The sequence below is a fragment of the Drosophila nasuta genome, chromosome 3 (genome assembly GCF_023558535.2).
Source record: "Drosophila nasuta strain 15112-1781.00 chromosome 3, ASM2355853v1, whole genome shotgun sequence".
Classification (NCBI taxonomy): Eukaryota; Metazoa; Arthropoda; class Insecta; order Diptera; family Drosophilidae; genus Drosophila; species Drosophila nasuta.
Window position 1 is genome coordinate 12,507,234 of NC_083457.1, and position 23,257 is coordinate 12,530,490.

The window sequence follows — 23,257 nt, forward strand, 5'->3', positions numbered from 1 at the left end:
AATTTCTAGATAGAAAATGCAGCTGCGATCAAAGTGCAGCGCACGTCTGGTCATTGTCGTCTAAGCTTATCGCTGCAGTTGGCAATAGTTGGGGTCACATAGATAGAATGGCGAATGCGATAAGAGTCAGAAGAATTAAACTATAGTATGTATATAAAAAAAAGAGTATAAACATGTTGTTTTTATTGCTTATTTAAAGCCCTTGGGGCAATTGAAATCATATTTGTTAATATCGTACGAATATGATTTTACATTTCCACATAGGTTGGCATGGTCATGACGCCACAGTTGTTCTTCCGAGCCGACATTAGAATGTAACCATCGTTGCCCCAGTAGGTGGACCAAGAGTTCTTCACCAGCCAATAATCCTCGCCATTAATGTTGCCATAACCCACAGCCAGTACAGCATGATCGAGGCCATCGACATCGTTTTTGCAATTTGGTTCATAGTACACACCATGCGAGTAGAAACTGAAGGTCCTGGGTGAGGCATCAATGGCTACGGAGAGTGGACCATGCTTAAGCAGCGCCAACTTGAAGGCATCGGGATCATTCGAAGTGACATTGACAAAGCCGGTTATGGGTGCAACAAGTGTGGCATTCTTAACATGACAATAGCCATCCTGTCCGAGATAGGGACCATATTCCTCCTCGGTGGGAACGCCGCCAACTTGCATCATCCATTGGTAGACACGGAAATCCTCACCGCCATCGCAGCCATTGTTACCATAACCCCAAGAGCAGTCGATCAAAGCCTGCTGCGAGAGACGCACCAGATTGCCGCCATTCTTGAGGAAGAAAGCGCCCTCGATATGTCCAATGGTACCAAAGGACCAGCATGAACCACACACCGATTGATCTGCAAAATATAAAAGATTAATAGAAGCAGCAGCCCAAAATGAATACCAGAGAATGTACCTTTCACGGGGGTGACGGCACCATAAAGACGCCAATCGTATTGCGAGGGAATGTCATCCTTGAGCTTATCCACATCGTAGGGGAAGGGTTTGCCGGAATTGTAGCCACCCGAAGATTTGTAGCCGCGACGTGCCTTCAACTCCTCATCGCTCTTATCGGCCAGATGATTGACAGCCAGCGTATAGCTCATTTTGGCACGATTCTTTGAGTGAATGTAACGCAAGTTTTGACGGAAAATGTTCTTGCGATGCTCGTGCTCCTTGTCGTCCTGATATTCGACACCATGCTTGCGCTTAAAGTGATGGAATGCCGTATCCACATGCTCATCGCTGCCTGAGATAAACTCCTGCATGGGATTGAAGGTGGCAAAGTGTCCAGTACCCGGTCCCGGGAAACCAGTGCATGTCAAATTCTCATCAATCTCAAACACTTCATTGGGAATATCGTCATGCTCATAGCTATCATAATCCAGATAATAATGATCATAATGGGAGCCCAACAACGAATTATAGCCACGCATCTCATAGCGCACGGGAATCGGCATACGGCTTGCTGGATAATGTGGTGACTTCTTGTAGCGCACCCACAATGTATAGACGTTCTTCTTCTGACCAATTGTTTCTTCCAGCCTAAACTTGTCGCATGTAAAGCCCAGGAACGTTTCAGTACCAATCAGTTGGAATGGCTTGGCATCGGGCAAAACACTTTGGATTTCCACAGTCTGATTGGCGGTGCCATTAACCTGCAGACAGCTCAGCTTGTTGAGGGCATCCTGTGTGGTAACCGGTGCCAGTTTCAGCGAGGTGCCATATTGTCCCTCACCCGCCAATTGATATGTTTTCACCATGCCGCCATAGTAATCGATACGGGAGCGTTTTGTGTTCTTATCGTACCAGGCATAGAAGGGCTCAGCTATTTCGGCATAGGGAATGTACAGTGTGCCCTTCACAATATAGTTGGGATCCCAGCGAGGCGGCTTGGTGCCAGAGACTTGTAGAGAAAAATAAATAAAAAAAAGAAAACGCGGCAAGTTTAGCAAAATGTTGAAGCGGTAACCGGCAGCCATTGCAATATTCAACTCACGCCACACTTTCTATATACACACACGTTCACCCATGCATACAGCTAAAAAGCCGCTTAGACACGCACACAAACAGCAGAGACAATTATTTTCTTTGGTTAGAGCAATAATTGTTCATATAATATTGCTAAAGTACTACTCACCCGCTAGCATTAGGCCGGCCAGCAGCGCCAAGTTTAACCACAATTGCATTTTGTTTTGCGCTATAAACTATTTTGCAATTGCACTTTAGTTTCTTATTTGAATGCGTTCGTGTAGAAGGGCAAATACTAATTGGACTGCTTCCAGTGCAAATCAAACGACGAAAGCTCGCATGAGAGCGCACAGAGCTGAAGAGAGATAGAGAGAGCGCGACAGCTGTTGTTGCTAACAGCTGTCAGTGTTCAACATGATCTTATTAACAGAGCTGTTAACTAACTGGCCGTGTGACCAAATTGCTTTAGTTTTCAAATGTTAGGAGTGCAAATGGCGGGAGAATTTGTGAAAGGATTGAAAAAGTAACGGCATCTACGACAAATTTTAAAATTACGTATACAATATAAAAAGAACATACGGAAAGTGAAGTGTAAACATAGCTATGTTATGTTGCTCTCTGTTCGCTGTTGGATGGCGCACTCTCATTGCTGGCCACTTTGAGCAGAAGCGAGCCTTTGGGCCGCTGTCTGCGCTAGGAGCTGAACAGACGCCAAGCAACCACCAAGCGAGCAACAGCGTCGTTATCACAGGGTCGTCGTGACCAAACGTGCAGTGTCAGTGTACCGAGCGAACAACCAACAACACAACACGAATGAAAAATGCACAACTATACATAAAGTACACAGAAACACACATACAGGCGCGCGCAAAATGTATGTATTATAGCCCCAAAAAGTGTGCTATAAATGATTTAGTGCGATTGCACGACGTGCAGCAAGACGTGGATGTGCATTGTGGATTAAAGTACGACTGTTGTGACCGTACAAGTGCGCGACATATATATAAAAAAGAAATAAAATTGCATTACGATTTAATTGCATTTTGTTTTTGCGCTCAACTGTAAAATCCTACCGTGAGTGGGTGTGTGTGTGTGCGTGTGTTTGTGGAGTGTCCCGTAATGTAGTGGAATAGAAAAATGAATTTAATCTGCGATTAAAACGCAAACGCGCACTTTCGCATACTTACGCGATTTGTATGTTTCGTGAGTGTTGCGCATCTTATCATTATGCCAAGTGGCAGACCGGAAATTTGAACGAAAATTAAATTCGAGTTTTCTATGGTAAGCGCGTGCCTAGTAGTCCTTGTTGTTGTTGTTGTTGTCTTCTTCTATAGGCAATTTACATACATATGTATAGCTAGCGAATACATATTTTACATACATTTTTACATAAACTGACCTCTTCTCTATGATGATGTTGGCGTAGCAAGAAGCTATTGTTACGTTTTCAAATTGATTGAAGTTATCAATAACTGATTGATGGATGACACTGAATTGATGTGCCTAGAAAAGCGCATGAGTATCCTGTGATTTATTAAATAATGTGTAGTTTTGATTAGCTTGGATATTTATTGAAATTTCAGTACTCAGTATCAGCGAGAAAAGACGTAGAGGCAAATTAATTAACTTAATTATGCAATAGTCCTTTGTAAATTGAAAATATTAGTGCCCTCGAGCTACATGCTGTCGTATGACAGAAATATCTAGTCTAAAGATAGATAGACTGCTTCCTTGGAGAGCACTTTGTAACTCCACTGAAAGGCATGTTTTGTGAAGTGCACTCACAGTAAAAACAGCGCAAAATGTATGCAAGACTAATGTGTGTACGTGTGTCTGTGTGTAAGTAGACATTTCGCTGTGTGTAACCTACATTTTAAACGACAAATACAACGCATACATACGTACGTACAAACATGTACACATAACAAGTCAAATCCGTGACCGAAGTCGCTGCTCTGCGTCTGCTGAAGTAAGTAGCAGGCGGCGGGGATGGGAGGCGTGTGCAGCAGTAGAAGTAGCAGCAGCAGCAGCAGCGTCGGCATCACATGTAAATTTACTTTTATCAGTGCCCAAAAACACACACAAACACAGTCACAGAAATGCATGCTTCACAAATTCGTATATACTACATACATACGTATATATATATATATATATATATATATATATGTATTAGCAGTCGCTGCTCTCATGGGCACGACGCGCACTCTCACGAGACGAACGTCGCCAAATACGAATCGAGTTCGTTGCGTTTGCTGCTTCCGTTACCAAAAAATTTTAAGCTTGCTCTCACTCTCATTCTCGTTGTCGTTCTCGTTCTCATTCTCATTCTCTGTTGTCTCGCACACTCTGCTTCTTCCCATCGGTCTATCTTAAACGTGGGAGCGTTGCTGGACAGCAGTCAAGCAGTAAAGCAGTAAAGCAAAAGTCGGCCCTTCATCTCACCTTGTTTTTGCCTGCTCACCTGCTTTGCCTTTGCCCAAGCTGTTTATTGTTGTGCGTGCTGCATTGAATTTCCTTTTTCCGCTTTTCCTACGCCATTAGAATTTCCACTCAAAGAGCGTCACGGGTTATGCACTGCTGTTACTACTATTTAATGGCTTGTCGAGGCGTTAAAATATCTCTTGCACTTATAATAATTGTCCTCTCACTTTCTGCAATTTCTTGTGGGTACAATTATGTAAACAGTTTATTCACTGCTTTAATTAAATGACCAATGAGTGTGCTTTCATCAAAGATTTTTATTTGCTAAGAGCTTTACATTAACATTAATTATACGGCTTTATTTTTGATTTAAATACAAGTTTTTGCAAGTTCCTTCTTTTCGGTCTTAGTTGAATAGTTAAACAGAAATATTTATATTCGAAATTTACGCAGAGTAATACAAATTTTAGTTATGGAATGTGATTCAGAGTAAAAAGTATTTTATTATGATGGAATTTAAAAAAGAAAGATTGGCATATATTCTAACTTAAAAATATTTCTAACATTTTGTATTGCATTTTTACAACGTTGCTATGCTTATATTCATTCCCATTTAATCAAATATTTGAAGAAGAATTTGATTTACAAAGTTGGATGTTTCTGTACAAATTTCAAAGTTAGGCAAATATTTCAAAAAAGGGTTGATACCTTGACTATGAGTTTAATATTTACTAACGTCTTGCTATTTTATTGCTTCTCGTATATAATACAGAACATGGTTTAATATTGACAATGCGATTCTGTGACTCTTTTGTCTGTTTGCATTTTGTATTTGCTATTCTAAGTCAGTGCAAATAAAAGCGTAAAGCAATTAGGATATTCATAGAAATAGATACGTAGGATGATACCTAATGAATAGCTTTCGAGAGTGTGATTTTCGTTATCTATAGAAAACAGTGTGCTGCAAAGCACACACGTTGGACTCTTCACATATCCGAGAGCAGGCTATTTTTATGCCATTTATGCATTGTTTAGAACAAGCACATTATCACATTTTCCTCTTAAGGCATCAGCAAGAGATATTAAAATTGACAGAGCCGCAGCTGTTGTCGAGAGCCAGAGGCAAAGGCAGACGGCAGGCGGCAGAGGCAGGATGAAGAGGCAACTAAAACGATGATTCAGATTGTTGCCACACTTTTGCCATGCTAAGCTGATTCAACGCCGGGTGGCTGTTGGTGGAAGTGTCTATGCAATTGTCTGGGTGTCTGTGCGCTCAGTTTGCGATGGTAGCGGTGGTCCGTAGAGGGAGAGCGAGAGAGAGAGAGAGAAAGCGAGCTGCTGTAACTGGCGGCTGCTGAGTGGGTGGGAGGTTGGGTGGTTTGTGCAACACTACATGTCATACAAACACTTGGGTACGAAGTGGCTTTTATGTTTGCCGCAGCGCAGTGGATTTCTAGTTGGCATTGGCAATGTCAGGATGTTGGCTTTGAATGGAAAACAATGGAACTATTGTGGCAACCGATGTTGTTGTTGTTGCTATTAAACAATTGTTGGCTCACGTTGTTGCTTCTACTATGCAGCATTATAATTACCAGCAGTTGTTGTTGTCGCCTCCTAGTTGCTATTTATGGATATGGGATACCAGTATATAGAATCCAACGGCTAAATGTGATAAGAACGTTTATGCATTTCATTATTCTTTCATTAGTTTATCTGGGCATCCAATTAAATTTTATTATTTTTCACATCATTTGCATAATGTGCTCAACTTTATTTATTACTTGTATTATCTCCGACATTTTATTCATTCATTTGGCTTCAGTTTCTGTTTCTGTCAGTTCATTGTGCTATTTTCTATTTTTTTGCGATTTTCTTTTTCACTTCTGTTAGATTTTCTCTTGATAGTATTCGCATTTATGTGAGTGTTCTGAGCGTTTATTCATTTCGCATTTAGTTTTATCTTTTAATACCGTCTCCTCTGTTTCTATTGTTCTTCTTTTCAATCTACTTTATTAATTACGTAAGGCTTAGTATCTAAATCTCGTAAATTCCTCAATGACCATAACAAAGCTGTCACCGCTCTGATTACTTATCTTGTGTCACATTTTATTCTCGTTTCCTATAGGGTATAAGGGTATTATAGCACTATGACAGCTGGAAATAGCTATAACTTTATTTTAACATAATTTCTTATTGTTCTTCGGAGTTCTAGTTTGTTATAAATATATGCTCCACTCACTTCCGCCCCCACAAAAAATCGAATAGAAATATTGCTGTGGTTGACCATCTGGTATATTTTATACTCTATACTATATATAGAGCATATTAAAATAGTAGTACAACAATATAACAAATTATATTTTTGATATACTTTAGGAATAGTACCGCGCTGCTTTGTTTTTATTGAATATGGATAGCTGATCGATGGCACTCGTCTGTAGACTTCGTACTTTAATTTATTTTTTACAAGAAAATGGTTGCTTAGGGCCATGATTGCCTTATTGTTACCTGCTCAGCATAATAGTAATACAGTAATAGTAATTGATACATAAAGTTACATACAAGAGTATTCGTTACTCAGTGCCTCTCCATTAAATGTGAATTTACGCAAAACAAAAAAAAAACTATTGCTACTTTTAATAGCATTGATCGTTTGTCGATGACTAACCATAATAAAATTAATAAAGAAAAAACAATTACAGAAATAATTAAATATGTGATATATGTACTTCAAGCGGTTACTCGTGAAAAATATGCGGGTAAACCTAATTCATGTGCATGGTAAATGAATCTTCAAGAAGATTTGAATTTGCTTGTTCTTGAACTTTGAGTTATTTATCGCTTAGTTAAAATCTCACCTTTTAAGGTATTAGTATCGTTAAAGCTATGGATACACTGCGTATGAGCGATCCTACGCAAGTTGTTGCTTCTTGGCGCCATACGAAAGTATGCGGTTTTTTCCAGTTGCCCCGGGAATTCTTCAGCAGCATAAGAATCGAATGATAAATGCAAGGTTTGCCACTGCAAACTTTAGTGTAGACACATAAGTGATAATGCTGTAGATGTGTGGTTACATAAATTTAACTTTTTAAGGCCACCTTCAGAGCTGCCTCGTCACCCAACTTGACTTGCACGTCTCTTTTGATGACCACTTCAATGTGATTTCGTTTTAAAGCGACATTTATCCGCATGTGTCACGTCATGTCATGATTCTCTTCAACGTATTGCAAAGCTTCATGGAGACTACAATTCTTGCAGCCCAGATTCTTATAGTGGAACAGTCCAGCAGATTTTGCTCCGAGAACTCAACCATCTTTTTTTGACTTTTAATCATGTTATGTTGGCAACTGCAGCTAATGCCCAGCAGCAGCAATGTTTCTGACTTTTCACGGCACTGACGGCGCCTTTAATGCAACCATTCTCACTCTCTGGCAGCTTCACTTGGGGAATAGCTATAGTCGCTTTGGTGAGCTGTCATGTTTCGACTGCCCATCATTAAACTTGTGAGTTTCTCTTGCAACAAGACCGTGAATTCATTATCTTGTAGGATTCGTGGCCAACCTCATACTAACGATTGTGATCGATGATTGTCTTTTTTGATACACTTGAATCTATAATATCACTAAGTATTATTGTACTCCGATTTAAAGGATTTTCACTCTGTTTGAAGCACATCGTTGGAGTCCGAATGTCCGACTGCAATTAAACCGCAAATCATTTTAAATGCTTTCATATCGATTGTACAATTATGAACTGAGGTTACTTTGCGGCATTGCACTCTATTAATACTGGAATTAAATTACTTATTAACATTGGTTAATTGAAGCAAAACCATTTAAACAGCAACGAAGTTGAAATTCAGAATTTAGTTTATACTATAAATATCATGTAATAAATTATGAAAAATAAGAATAACTCGAATGAGATAGCTAAGAAACGAATATATATAGAATTTTATATTAAGATTCCTTTTGAAATCTTTTCTTCCATATCGCTCCACTAGTAAGAAACATATAGAATATAGATATACAATGCAATATTCGTTTTGTCGTCTGAGTTTCTGATCTAATAAATTGTTTTTTGATTAACTTTAATATTATTATAGAATGGCAAGAAAATGTTCAGAATTTCTTTGTTGAAATCAAGCAAGTTTCATTTCGTTTTGAAAGTTCTTGTCTTATAGGTAGCGTATATAAAAATTCTATACTTTCTTGTCAAAACGAAATTAATAAAATTCGTAATTTATTGATAATGAACGACTGGTGATAAAGATGTAGGAAACGCCTGACATAATGTGAATAATTATATAAATAATGTCATTTATGATTTATCAGGGTAAGCTTAAAACGACAGCCATATTATTTATGTAGTTATGCACAGAGGGAAATGATTTATTTTTCAAGAGTTATATTGCAATAAAAAGTCTTTACTTACGCATAAGGATTAATATTAATTTAAAATATTTCAAAATATATATTTCATTTTCATTATTTTGTATGTGACTGTCTGTATATATTTACTTAAAGCATTATGTAGGAATTTTCACTTAAAGAATCAAGACGTGGCATGCTTTAAGATTTTGATGCTTTTATTTACCTTTCACGTCAAGCTATTTTTATGTATTTGGCACATTGATAAAGCTGACCTTTTTTTCTGTTCTAATTTGCAGTTGGAAACAAGAGAAGAAAGTTTCGTGTAATAAATCTTAAACTTGCATCAAATTAAAACACAAATAACGAGGCGAACGGCGCATGCAACACAGCGGCAAACGCATTGCATTGGCGCGGATGTTTGTTGGCTAAAACACTGAGCGGGTGCCATGCCACAAAATTCGTAAGCCCATGCAAAAAGCCGTAATGATGATGACCGCATCACAAACAATTTTGCCGTGAGAGCAAATTACATAAAATTATCATGCAGCGCAGGCAGCGGCCAAGTTTGCCACTCAAAGGCAACAGCAGCAGCAGCAGCAACAACAACAATAGCAACAGCAACAGCAACAACAAGAACAAGAGCAGCGAGGCTAAACTTGTACTGCAACAGCAAAAGCAACGGCATTGCGTGCGGACTGCATGACGTATACGTAATATACGTATTACGTATACGTAATATGCGCTAGTTTGTGGCCATTTGCCAAGCAGACGAAGCGGAAAAAGCGAAAACAAACCCAAAAGAAAGCAAGCAAACAAACAACAACAACATAGTAAAGAGCAAAGCAAACTGAACATAGAAAATCACACATAGACATTGAAGACGAAGAAGAAGTGGAAAAGGAAGAGCACGAAGTGGAAGTGGAAGACGAAGAGGAAGCGGTAGAGGAAGTGGCAGCAGAAGAAGAAGAAGAAGAAGTACATATCATTGCAAGCAGAGCAAATGGCAAAAGTTGTCATAAAGTTGCTAACGTGTTGAGGCAGCTGCCACAAGATGACAAAATGGCGAAGTTAACGTTACACCGTCTACTGCAGCGTTTGCAGCTGACGGCGCTGCAGCTGGCCATTGACTCGCCCACGCCTTACAAGCAACTGCAACTGCAACAACAACAACCACTACAGCTAAAGCAGCAGCATCTTCTTGAGAGCAACAACAACAATAGTAGTAGTAATAGAACTCGCATGGCTTTTTGGGGATGGCTGCAATTGTGCCAAGGCAATGGACACTATCTGACGCTGGCTGTGCTCATCTATGGCTATCTAATGCTGCATGCCTCAGCTGCAGCCGGCGTTGCAACCACAGCCAGCACGCCCGCCATATCCAATCTAACAACACCTTTAGCCTTAAGCCAATCACAACAGCTACAGCAACAGCAACAAAACGCACAAATTGAGAAACGTGATGTCGCCCACGTGCCTGAAGATGAATACGATGCCAGTTATCCGGATGATATAGACGATATTGAGGCCTTGATTAATAATAAGTCAGGTAAGTAAACAGCGATAGAGTGTGATATAGGAGAAGAAGACTAAAGGGATACTAAAAATTGTTTACTAATACAACAAAATTTAAAATATTAATTTTATATGAAGTTAAAAATGTTTGTAATAGAGTTTTCTATTTTAAAGAAATACTACTCTAAATCTCTAGTAGAGATATACACATAATTTATAAAAGTTTCATTTATAAACAAAATGAATAAATAAATAACAACGGAATGCATTTAATACAAAAGAATATCATGGAAAGATTGTTAGAGAATTTTCTATGCAAATTTCTGTAAGGTTTTAATCTAGAGTCTCAGAAGTAAAGAAATATTAAGTAGAGAATATTAAGTAGAGAAATATACATTTTAAAAATATCTTTTATAGTAAGATTATTTTTGCATCAGAATATAAAATAAGTAACAACGAAATCTCTTTTACAAAATAAAGCTTAAAGAACAGTAAACAATGTGTGAAAATAAAAATTAAATTGGGTTAGTAATTCTAAAATTTCATATGAAATATTTACAGTATTCTATTCCAGAGTCCTTCTAGTAGAAATGTTTATTCGAGTTATAGACTAGAAAATCTCTGGAAAATATATAATCACAATTACATCACTATCAAGAAATATCGTCTGTAGTAAGTTACTACAAGTAACATTCATTTTGTATAAGACACTTTACTGATGCAAAAAGAATAAAAAATCAAATAAATATTAAAGCACTTTTAATAGAAAACTGTAGAAACTTACTGTTCATTAAGTATTAGAGATATTTATTTTTATTAGAGATATCTTGTTAAATAGTCTGCATTAAAAACTACCCTATAGAATGTTGTAATACAATTTGTATTTAGATACATTGAATTTGAATTAAATATTTGCTATAGACAACTTAGTTGAAATTAAAATCAACTTGTATTGCTAAAAACGTAATTTGGTTAATGTGATTTTATAAAATGTAATACATTTTGGGATAATCACTTCTAAAGCCTTTTGCAAGGCACACAAGCGCAATGCCATTTAATAACTAAGCTTGTGGGTTCCGCACACATTTATGAACTGTTATGTTGACCTTTCAAAGAGAGCACCTGAAAGCTCCGCAGTTTGACCAAAATAAATTGAATAAGCCCATGAATCATTGCGGCTCAGTGCGCCAAACTGGCAACTGGAATCTGGCAAATAATGTAGCAGAGCAACAACATGGCAACTTGGTGTCATGGCAACATGGCAACATTGCTGAGATGCAGTCCGAAAATCCTCTAAAAAGAACACAAAGGACGAAAGTCGAAGGAGTCTCGGCAGCTGTTGTGCAATTTATGAGAATTATGATCTTTTGGGGTATTAAATTTTTTTGGGCATGGCAACTGACCGCAAAATCAGCCAACAATTTGAAAAGGCAAACAGCTCGAAAGGTCAAGGAAATCTAATATATTGCAGTTAACCTTTTTAGACAAAAAGGAATACATAAATATAATTAAAATTGCGGCAAAAGGTCGCTTCACACAATTGTATTTAATTGAGGGCACAATAGAAATACAATTCTGATTTTGTCATTTAATTACAGCGAAAGGTAAATACATTGGAGCGCCATGCAACGAGCTAAAATGTGATGCAAAATTGTTGCACGTCACCTGTGAAAAGGAGTCACAAACCTGCAGCTGTGAGCGCAATTATCCCGTGCAGCTGGGACCTGTGAAAGGTTGCGCCAAACGTAAGATATTACCAATATATTTTCCATTTATATATATTTTAATGTATTTGTAAGAATACTCATTCCTCTCAGTTTCTTCAGCAGTTTTATAGAAGATATCCCTTAAGCTATGTTTTTATATACACCTCTAGCAAATAAATAAAATTCCACGCTTTTAAACTCATTTATTTCCTAGTGTGTTATGTGACTTGAATAAACTCCACAACTAAATAAATAAGCAATAGCTAACACTTACAATACCTTATTTATTTGTGAATTTCCTTATTGGTTTCCACTGCAGCTAAAAAAACTAGGCGATCAATGTTTCTACGATGAGACATGCCTCTACAACGATGAGAACTCACTCTGTGTTCAGGTGCGGCACAATGCGATTTGCCAATGTGCCAGTGGCTACCATTCGGTCAGCTATACGAAGCCAACGAGGCGCATCTTCTGTACACCAGGTCAGCAGCATTAAGTGTAATTAACTCTGCTATTTATTCTAATATTGCCCAATAAATTTCTTGCAGATCTCAGCGAACTAAGCTCAGATTTGCCCACTTTGCTGGGCGTCTCAACGGGCATTGCGGTGCTGGCGGGTCTCATTTGCATGGTGTTGCATCTGTTCAGTAAAACGAAGTATCCGCGGCATCGCAATTTCGGCGATGCCAACATACCGCCACCCATTCTCTACTCCAGTGATACAGGTACAAAACACCTCGAAAACACAGCTACCAAATTTAGTACAATTTTTGGTCTTTAGTTTGAATTTTTTTTTATTGTTTTTTTTTTTTAATTTAGGAAAAGTTTTTTTATATTTTGAAATGTACAATAGCACTCTTACATATTAATTTAAAAATAGGCAAATTATTATATTTTATTAGGAATAATGGACAACTTTCTTAAATTTTGAGAAAATGTTTATATTTTATTAAAAATTTAGGTAAACATCTCTATTATAGGTATACGCTAACATTTTTATTTAAATTTCAATACATATGCAAATGATTCTATTCAAAAACTGCAAAATGTAATGTAGACAATACAAGACATGGAATAAAAATTTACTTTTATACCCGCTACCTATAGGGTAGAAGGGTATTATAACTTTGTGCCGGCAGGAAATGTATGTAACAGGTTGAAGGAGGCATCTCCGACCCTATAAAGTATATATATTCTTGATCAGCGTCAACAGCCGAGACGATATAGCCATGTCCGTCTGTCCGTCTGTGTGTCTGTGTGTCTGTGTGTCTGTCCGTCCGTCCGTATGAAACACTGGATCTCAGAGACTATAAGAGATAGAGCTATAATTTTTTTTCGACAGCATTTGTTATGTTTGCACGCAGAACAAGTTTATTTCAAATTTTCGCCACGCCCGCTTCCGCCCCCGCAAATCAAAAAAAATCGAATAACAAGCGTAATTTTAAAGCTACAGCGAATTTTGGTTTATACAATAATTACTATAGTAGTTATGATTCCTGAAAATTTGGTTACGATCAGATAAAAATTGTGGAAGTTATTAAAGAAATACTTTTGTATGGACAAAAACGCCTACTTACTAGGGCTCTTAGTTACTTCGGGCGACAATCTGGTACATTGTGCCAAACATACCGTTTCGTATATTTTTAGTATTTTTGTTTAGTATTTTTGGTATATTTTGAAAATAATACCGCAATATTTTGCCTTTATTAAAAATGGGTAGCGGGTATCTCACAGTCGAGCACACTCGACTGTAACTTTCTTACTTGTTTATTTGTTAAAATATAACATAATTATACTATTTATAATTTTCAATAGTATTTTTTTCAATTTGTTGAATGTAACATCATTATTATCATAATTTTCATAAAGGTTTTTTTATTCTATTGTATATTTTTAAACTTTTATGGAGTTGCTGTTATCGATATCGATTAATTGATGCGATTTTGTTTGCAGGCATTCCGTTGACAGTGCACTCGGCACGTCCGTCGTCGCGTTCCAGCATTCGGTCGACGGGTTCGATAGGCTCCTTTGGCAATCGGCGCGCCTCGTCTGGCGGTCTGCCCGGCAACGCTGGCACTGGCGGCGGTCATCATAGTGGAGGCGGCGCAGGTGGCGGTAATGCAGGTGGTGGCGGTGGTGGCGGCGGCGGTTCGAAGGGCATACTTGTGTCGACATCGCGTACAGGTGCGGCTAGATCGGCCGCCATATTGCTCATATCGTGTCACATAACGGCGGTGTCTAAGCAAAATTCACGCGCCTCATCGCGTCAAACATCGGGCGCCGGATGCAGCCAGCATTCGCGCGATACTCTAGACGATAACAACGGCTCTGGCGGCGTTGGCGGTGGCAGCGGCTGTCGCAGTTGCGAGAGCACGCTGTCGATGAACCGTCAACTGCAGAAGCAATTGAATCATCAACGGCATCTGCTCAGTTTCGAGCTGTCGCCGGCGAAATCAAAGAATCAGGATAGATTTAGGACCCTCTTGGGCATGAATGGCATTGACCATGAACATGACAATGATGATGATGATTATGATGAGCATAATGTTGATGATAATGATGGGTGCAATATCAATAGCATAGGCGGTGTCGGTGGCGGTGTCGGTGGCGGTGTCGGTGGCTTTGGCGGTGGCGATGGCAGTGGCAGTGGTGGTCTTGGTCTTGGTGGTGGTCCTTACAACTGTGATGCTGACCTGCATCATTTGCATATTGGCGCCCTGCCCACGCCGGCGAGTGAAACGCCCAGATTTGCGGTAAATCAACTCCACACACATCAAGCATCATCAATCATCCATCACATTGCCCCACCACTATGTAATCCTGATCTTTGTGTGTCTGTCTTTGTACGTGTGTGCGTCTGTGCGTGTGTGTGTGTGTAACCCTAGTTCAATTTTGCTGTGTGTTTCGATTGAACAAATTCCGTTTGACTTGTGTGTTTCTCAACCTCTTCTCATTCGATAACATCGTTACACTGTCAACCAAGTTATTGTCTTGATACAGCCAAAGATATTTATGTTCTGGACTTTGAGCTAAGCATGTTAGCGTTATATATATCAAGATGAAAGATCCACAGCATAAATAAACTTGAAGCTATGTATTTGTTCGGTTCATTGGCTCACTTTGTTGTGTACATTGGCTCATTTCAAATTCATCACATTTGCATTCAATTATTAGCGTAAATTTGATCAAACTGTCGAAAACTTTAACTCTTGAACTTGTAACAATAAATTTTTATGTTTGAATTGATTGATGTTCAGTGTGCTTCCAAATCTCTGTTTCAAATTCGTTTATTTTTTTTGTTCATTATATTTTTTTTTTTGGTTGATGAAAAAAACTACATAAATACTGAACACACACTACACAGCTACTCACACACACAGACAAAATAGAGTTTAAGAAAAGCGTTAGGGAAAGTGATTAACAAATTGTCTTAAATAATTTGAAATGACAATAATATACTCACATAGACACACACATACACCAACAGACCCAAGTGTTAAGTGATAATATACATATATTATATCTGATAAATAGCGACTTATTAACCTCTCTCTCGACCGTTTAAATAATGATAATGAAGAACTGTAATCTTGACAAGGTGATATTGAAGCAATATGGCGGTGATTATGTTCCTGTTTCTAGAAATTTAACATCACCATAACTTAATTAACTAAATATATATAGCATACACGTCCACACCAATACAAACACTCCACACACTTACACACATTTAAAATTTATAACTGCATGTTTCCTTTCCATGCACACTCCAATCGATTCCCTAGCTATCGATAGACGATAACAAATCCCTCCACAAATCCTTTTGACTCGCTGACTTTCTTTAATATGTGCTCTCTCTTATCCTCTACCTCTCTTTCTCTGTCTCTTTCTCTCTATTTGAATGAAGCTGTTTGTGTATATATAAATCAAATTACTTTCATCTAAAATATTTACTTGATGTCATATATCGTTATAGTATTGTATAACATAGTCTAACGCTTCGCTAGCGCTTGAAGTTGTATGCTTTCCATTAAATTAAGTTTGGTCAACAAATCTCTTTCAATTCTCGCTCATTCCTAACCTACAAACAAAATTATTTTCGTATTTCATTTCTGCATTTCAATTCCAATATCTATCGCTTTAATTCTTTGAAGCATATCAAAATAAAACTTTACAATACGTAAGCAAAATACAAAATAATATTTTGAATATATTGGATAACATTTAATACTCACATTATGCTTCGAAATATTCTATATATTTATTAGTATTCCATTCTTGCATTCACTTGTTAAAATTTTATATGAGAGAACAAGCAAAAAGGATATTTTTCAAATTTAAAATGTTTAACAATTAACGTTTAATACAAATTTGTTAACAATTTCTAGTCTTATTACCAAATTTCTTGAAAGACTTTTCCAATCTCTTTAACTCTCTCTTTTCTTTATTACGTATACGTAATTTATTGCCTGATTTTTTGCTCAATTCGAACTGCTTTTAACATACAATGTTTGAGACATAATGCTTTGCGCCTAGCGTTTGATTCTTTAGCTCTCCTTTCACGATTCACCGATTCTTTCGCGTCACGCTCTCTTTCTCTCTTCCTGCCCCTTCTCTCTCGCTCTTTCTCTGACACTCTTTCTCTATATTACTATCTTGCTCTGTCTATGTCTGCTTCTGCCTCTGCCTCGCTTAGCTTTAAGTAATACCAATTGTCCTCTTTAATTTCAATTAATATAATTTCTCTCTTTTTGTGATCACTTTGCAGGTTCTCGAAGACCAAGTCTAGCGTCTGTGCACAGCACAAGTTCCTCGGTGCGTAGCTACAGCATGATGCGGTTCGAAAAGGAGGTGCAACAGAAGGAGATACGGCAGGAGATGAAGCTGCGATTGGCGCGACTCCAACAGCAGCAGCATCTCACACAGAACAAGCCGCAGATCATCATTGGCGAAGCGTTGCTGCAACATGGAGCCATTAGTCGCGTCACCATGGCCACGCCCAGTCCGTTAACGCCCAATTCGTTGGACGAGCTGCTGCCGTCACTCGATGAGAACCAGGAGGTGAGTCCAATGCCAGCAATTGATGAAGATGATGTCAGCATGTGGCTCTAAAACACACACACATTTGACGCTTTAGTATCCACCCAGAATTGAGTCCACTTACAAGCAGCTTATCCAACCCAAAGCAACAGCAGCAGCAATAGCGGCAGCAACAACAACAGCAACGGCAGCAACCAATACTAATGGCTATAATGGTCCTTGTAGCTCATCGACTGAGGCACTCTAAAATTGAACGCGATCTCGTTGAAGCGATCCACAAGTCCTGTATACATAGTACACACATAACATATAGTATATTACTTATATAGTATAGTATAGTGTATGGGCACGAAATCTATCGAAAGTCTAGCGTTATATACATATAGTATTGGAGTTCAGTTAAAGCTTATTGTTAGTTCATTGAATTAAACGTCAAACGTGTTTAGTTTTAGCCAATTAGATTATGTGTAACATAGTAAGCGTCTCTCCTAATCAAAGGCAAGAGCTAACCAACCTATCAGTCAAGCCATTCTTAATAAAAATTCGTGCTCGAAGTTGTAGTATAAATGCATCAAACGCATCTCCACACATTTTATACGTATTTTCACGCAGTTTTGTAGAAATTATACAACATTAAATCATCATCAGAATATAAACAAGCACAGATTATATTATATTTCAAAAATGGCGACTCTAAGAAATTGATAATTATTTGAAATACCGAGAAAGTTGATTTTAATTTCTAGAGATAATTCGATAATTTAAATGTTTTCTGATTAATTTTTACAAATGTTATTCAAAGAATATATTCATTACAAAAATGAAATTTAAATTTAACTGCATTAAAATTAATGAAAATTTAAATAAATATTTGTTTGAGTTAAGTTTAGATGATATAAATTTAATTACATTGTTTTTTTATTGGTTTACTCAATACAACTACCTTTTTCCTTGAAAAATTGTGAACACTTTCGAAAGGTAAATGTATCCAAACTCATCTATCATATAGTATAGACTCATTCACATCCAAATCAAAAGCCACACACCACGCACAACTCACAACACATATGCCGAGAGTATATACACTCGATTTAGGAATAAGCATTATATTTACACGTATGTATGTAATAAATGAATTATAATAGTTAATTGTTAATGCGAGTTTAGGAGTGCAAACCCTAAAGTTTAGTACTGATTAAATATACGCAAATGAATTTATAAAATCGGTTTATATACAGTTTATACATATACATTCATAATTCTATGGTATACGTATACCTAGCGAGTGCGATGAAAATAATTATACCTAATATATAGTATTTATAATAGGACTAATGCTCGATAAAAAAAAAAGAAACAAAATTTATCTGTTCTGTGGTCAGTTATTTCGAATATCATTCGAGGCATGCGTGAAATTAGATCAAATTATTGTATGTACTGTACATTTGTAGAACTTGATTGAACGATTTAGAACGCGATTAGAGATAGCTGTGTTTTCTGTACAATACTGAATTCTATACTCTATATTCATAAACAACAAAAGCAGATGTGTCATTTAATGACGAAGTATCGTCTACAATAAGTGTAATACAAACTCATTTGTGCATTTTCCACACTGGAGTTTCATGCGAATACAATAATAATGGAAATGTACCCTAATCAAATAGTACTATCTATAATCATATATTACAATATTAACGGATATGTGTTTGTTGTATTAATGTAATGTTGCTATATGTTTTATTGTGAAATCTGTTTGTACAAGATGTAGAAGAACATATCCAAAAGTTTTATAGCAAACTTTCATGTTTATCATTTACAAATGTTCAATTGATTTTAAAGCAGCGAATTTAATCGCAAATGATAATCTGATTCAAAAAAAACGTGGATAATATTAGGATGTTAAGCAGTCTGTACATAACGTTGAGTTAATTATCGATTTATATCTGATAATTTATCACTGCATTCATATACACACAACATACTTCAGCATATACACACAGACTACGTATATTTGTGAATTAACATTAAGATCTGAATAAAGAATGCTAAAGAATAATAAGATACAAGAGTACATATAATGTTAGGGAGTTACAGAGTTGGACTAAAATAGTTTGTTTGCCCGCCTAGTTGTTGACTGCTATTTGCACAGCTTGAAGAAATCTTCTTTATTACTGGAAAATATGGTTCTTTAATAACAGTAATAGAAGATAACCTTCTATTACTGTTATAATAAATGAGAATGCCAAAACAAAAGCTTAGAAGTAACCTTCCTGGCTGACTATTTCAATTTATCTAATTTAAAAGACGACCTCTTCCTATTTTCATAATAAATAAGAAGGCTGAAAAAATGAAAGCAAAAAGAATATTACTTGAAAGGCAGCTTAGAGGTAATCTTCATCAAAGTTCATATATATGAACCTATTCCAAAACTGACGGGCTTTTTTCAATTTAGCCAATTATTATGCAAAAACGAGAAGAGTCGAAAAAGCATACGAAAGATAGACAACTTTGAACAACAAAATGTTTTATTGAAAATAACAACTTGAGAATTTTGTAGGGCTATAACAAAGCAAAGGCGATATCTAGTCGACCTCTTCGATGGTTGGACCACCGCCACCGCCTGCTCCTGATCCACCATTGGCGCCGTTTGGAGCCGAGGGTGCTGACATGCCAGCATTTTGATAGAGTCTGTTCACGATGGGATTGCAGATGGCCTCCACCTCTTGTTGTTTGTGCTCGAACTCTTGCTGCTCGGCCAGCTGATTGTTATCTAACCAGCTGATGGTCTCGTTGCACTTCTGCAGAATGGTGTTGCGATCCGAGTCGCTGATGCGGCCGCGCAGCTGCTCGTCATCGAGCATGGAACGCATGTGAAAGCAATAGGATTCCAATTGATTCTTGGCATCGATGCGATGACGCTGCTGTTCATCCGCCTGACGATACGATTCCGCTTCGTTGACCATGCGTTCGATGTCCTCCTTCGACAGACGACCCTTGTCATTGGTGATCGTAATCCTGTTCACCTTGCCCGTTGACTTCTCCGCTGCACTCACATTCAAAATGCCATTCGCATCAATGTCAAATGTAACCTCGATTTGGGGCACGCCACGCGGAGCCGGCGGAATGGCGGACAACTCAAACTTGCCCAAAATATTGTTATCCTTGGTCATGGCACGTTCACCCTCAAACACCTGGATGAGCACACCGGGCTGATTATCGGCATACGTGGTAAAGATCTGCGTCTGCTTGGTGGGTATGGTCGAGTTACGTTTGATCAGCGTTGTCATCACACCGCCAGCTGTCTCAATGCCCAGCGACAGTGGAGTCACATCCAACAGCAACAGATCCTGCACAGCCTCCGAGGTGTCGCCATGCAGTATAGCAGCCTGCACAGCAGCGCCATAGGCCACCGCCTCGTCGGGATTAATGGACTTATTAAGCTCCTTACCGTTGAAAAAGTCCTGCAGCAATCGCTGCACCTTGGGTATCCTCGTGGAGCCGCCAACCAGCACAATATCATGGATTTGACCCTTGTCCATTTTGGCATCACGCAACGCCTTCGCCACCGGCTCCATTGTGCCGCGAAAGAGATCCCCGTTGAGCTCCTCGAAGCGAGCACGCGTCACCGACGTATAGAAGTCAATGCCCTCGAACAGCGAATCAATTTCGATGGTCGCCTGGGTGGATGAGGACAACGTCCGCTTGGCACGCTCACAGGCGGTGCGCAGACGACGCACTGCCCGCTTGTTCTGGGTGAGATCTCGTTTGTGCTTGCGCTGGAATTCCTGCACAAAATGATTCACCATACGATTGTCGATGTCTTCACCGCCCAGATGCGTGTCGCCGGCGGTGGCCTTCACCTCAAAGATGCCATCCTCAATGGTGAGCACCGAGACATCGAAAGTGCCGCCGCCCAAATCAAAAATGAGCACATTACGCTCCCCCTTGCTGCTATCCTGCTTGTCCAGGCCATAGGCAATGGCCGCCGCAGTCGGTTCGTTGATGATGCGCAGCACATTGAGTCCGGCAATGGCGCCCGCATCTTTGGTCGCCTGGCGCTGCGAGTCATTGAAATAGGCGGGCACCGTGATAACGGCATCGGTGACAACGCCACCCAGATATGCCTCGGCGGTCTCTTTCATTTTGGTGAGCACCATCGAGGAGACTTCCTCTGGGTAGAAGCTCTTCTTCTCGCCCTTGAACTCCACACGAATCCGTGGCTTTCCATTATCCGAGATGACCTCAAAGGGCCAGTGCTTAAGATCGCTCTGCACCGTCGCATCATCGTATTTGCGTCCAATCAAACGTTTAGCATCTGCAAATTGGAACCACGTGTAAGAAGGCAACAAAAAAAGACTCCGGGCAGGTGGTGTAGGCACAATATTGTTGGGCTTATCTTTATTTTAACTACGAACACGAATAAAGTGTGGACGGGAAACAGATTATATAGATATCGAATTACACAATTGTGCTAAGAATTAAACGTATGGAACGTCAATGGGTCGGGACGGGTTTTCAGGACAGATTTATGTGGACTCTGAGACTGAAATGAAAGTATAAGAAAAAGAAAGAAGTCTTAGCATTAGACCTGCTCTGATAAGAAATCTTTTAATCTTTAATAAAAAAAACAGAAGAGTTTTGAAAGAAATTCTAGATACAATCCGTCAATAGTTGGATAGTGGTTAGATCGAGTATGAGATGATTAAGTAAGAAAACGGAAATTTACTGAATAAAGAAATTCGCAGAAATAATAAAGAAATTGCCTGATAATAATTTGTATTTCGCTTATTCGTTTTTAGTTGTGTAATCTAATATTTAGTCTTATATTAGTGCATTATTTTAGGAACTTCCTAAATACTTTTACTTAACGACTTTCGTTTAAATGTTTAAAGAAGCATTCCCTTGATAACGCATCCACACGACGGTAGATGGCGCTCAAGGTATTGACTCAGTTGGCAAGTCAAAATATATAAAATAAAATGTAAATATGCTATTTGTAAATATTTGTGCTCAGATCTCACTCATTTTGGGTGCAACGGTGCAAATGTCGACACAGAAACGAGCTGACACAAATTATGCTAATAAACAGATGAATGCAGAAGAGTCTCAGACACGCCACGGGTGATGCAGCGGCAAGCAGCAGCAACAAAAGTGGGTGTTGGCGGGGGGGTTGTTTGAGGAATAAGCCAAATAAAAAAAATTCTTTTAGGCAACTACTTTTAGCTGCCCGAATAGCAGAACTAGATATACTACATACATTTTGTAGTTCCCAAAATAAATCGGAATAAAAAAACAGAAACAAATGCGAATTGTGCGCGGTTTTTTCATTCATGAACGTGTGGCAAGTAAATTGATTGCAAGGTGGTGGATGGTGGCAGGGAATGGCTGCAAACTCACCGAAAATTGTGTTATTCGGATTCATGGCCACTTGGTTTTTTGGCCGCATCGCCAATAAGACGCTCCGACTCCGTAAAGGCGACATAGCTGGGCGTGGTACGATTGCCCTGATCGTTGGCAATGATCTCAACTTTGCCATGCTGAAAGACCCCGACACACGAATATGTTGTACCAAGATCAATGCCAACTGCTGGTAATTTGGGCATATTCTCGCTGTGGCTTTAATTAGACCACAAACACAATGAAAGCGATGTCAAGGTCCGCCCAAGTTTCCGAGTGAATTGATCGAGAAATGAGATGTAAATCAATGTTAGCTTGTGTTTGGATGGTTACACAACAAAATCTCAGCATAACTTACCTAAAACTCGAGTTTCTCCTCCCTCCTGCAGCCAATCACCTGTCTCGTTTCTTCACACGCCCAATCCTTAGGCGTTTAGAATGCGAAACGATATAGATATAGGGATATGATTAAGAACAACAAAACGAATGTCAAAATTCGCAGGAATTCAAGTGTTTTCTCTCTTTGCAGCTCCACAGCGTCTGCCTTATATTATCACGTTGCCAGAATGAGAAATTATAGTACTCATCGAATCATTCAATCGATCTGATTGCCAATATCTCGAACATGCGATCCTCACGAGCCTCACAATAAAACTGCCGAACTTATTGCAATCGATGCAAGCGCTGCAACAGTAGCATAACATAACAGCGCACTGTTAACATTACACTGTTAACGTAATTAGGCTAGACACATTACGCAGCCTTGAGGCTGAGGCGTGTACTTGGTACAGCAATAAAATGTACCGTTTTCGCCCCAAGTACCGACGCT

The 23,257-nt window shown here is 38.6% G+C and overlaps 4 protein-coding genes across 4 annotated transcripts; 2 read left to right on the plus strand and 2 right to left on the minus strand.

Annotated features, from left to right (window-relative positions):
- Window positions 1–150: 150 nt before the first annotated feature.
- LOC132789672 (digestive cysteine proteinase 1) lies at window positions 151–2,305 on the minus strand. Its single transcript, XM_060797862.1, has 3 exons — window positions 2,143–2,305; window positions 919–1,908; window positions 151–859 (listed from the first exon to the last, which is right to left on the minus strand). Exons 1-3 carry the CDS (start codon window positions 2,189–2,191, stop codon window positions 249–251), a joined length of 1,650 nt encoding a protein of 549 aa, XP_060653845.1. The 5' UTR covers window positions 2,192–2,305; the 3' UTR covers window positions 151–248.
- On the plus strand, window positions 2,304–16,853 carry LOC132789703 (uncharacterized). Its single transcript, XM_060797900.1, has 8 exons — window positions 2,304–3,254; window positions 9,067–10,316; window positions 11,881–12,027; window positions 12,109–12,110; window positions 12,308–12,470; window positions 12,537–12,713; window positions 13,942–14,741; window positions 16,757–16,853. Exons 2-8 carry the CDS (start codon window positions 9,830–9,832, stop codon window positions 16,775–16,777), a joined length of 1,797 nt encoding a protein of 598 aa, XP_060653883.1. The 5' UTR covers window positions 2,304–3,254; window positions 9,067–9,829; the 3' UTR covers window positions 16,778–16,853.
- On the plus strand, window positions 16,819–19,072 carry LOC132789700 (uncharacterized). Its single transcript, XM_060797898.1, has 2 exons — window positions 16,819–17,049; window positions 17,126–19,072. Exons 1-2 carry the CDS (start codon window positions 16,819–16,821, stop codon window positions 17,273–17,275), a joined length of 381 nt encoding a protein of 126 aa, XP_060653881.1. The 3' UTR covers window positions 17,276–19,072.
- A 463-nt stretch (window positions 19,073–19,535) lies between these two features.
- Window positions 19,536–23,176, minus strand: LOC132788760 (heat shock 70 kDa protein cognate 1). The gene is given in 4 exon segments (XM_060796319.1): window positions 19,536–21,346; window positions 22,429–22,468; window positions 22,470–22,641; window positions 22,787–23,176. Coding segments are annotated over 3 exon segments (1,938 nt in total). The 5' UTR covers window positions 22,635–22,641; window positions 22,787–23,176; the 3' UTR covers window positions 19,536–19,613.
- Between the last annotated feature and the right edge of the window lie 81 nt (window positions 23,177–23,257).

Coding starts and splice junctions, on each gene's coding strand:
- LOC132789703 (XM_060797900.1), top strand. CDS start 9,830: ATGGCGAAGTTAACGTTACACCGTCTACTGCAGCGTTTGCAGCTGACG. Junction 12,714..13,941: donor TCTCTACTCCAGTGATACAG/GTACAAAACACC, acceptor TTTTGTTTGCAG/GCATTCCGTTGACAGTGCAC. Junction 14,742..16,756: donor GTGAAACGCCCAGATTTGCG/GTAAATCAACTC, acceptor ATCACTTTGCAG/GTTCTCGAAGACCAAGTCTA.
- LOC132789672 (XM_060797862.1), bottom strand. CDS start 2,191: ATGCAATTGTGGTTAAACTTGGCGCTGCTGGCCGGCCTAATGCTAGCG. Junction 1,909..2,142: donor GGCCGGCCTAATGCTAGCGG/GTGAGTAGTACT, acceptor TTTCTCTACAAG/TCTCTGGCACCAAGCCGCCT. Junction 860..918: donor TGCCGTCACCCCCGTGAAAG/GTACATTCTCTG, acceptor TATATTTTGCAG/ATCAATCGGTGTGTGGTTCA.
- LOC132789700 (XM_060797898.1), top strand. CDS start 16,819: ATGATGCGGTTCGAAAAGGAGGTGCAACAGAAGGAGATACGGCAGGAG. Junction 17,050..17,125: donor CACTCGATGAGAACCAGGAG/GTGAGTCCAATG, acceptor TTGACGCTTTAG/TATCCACCCAGAATTGAGTC.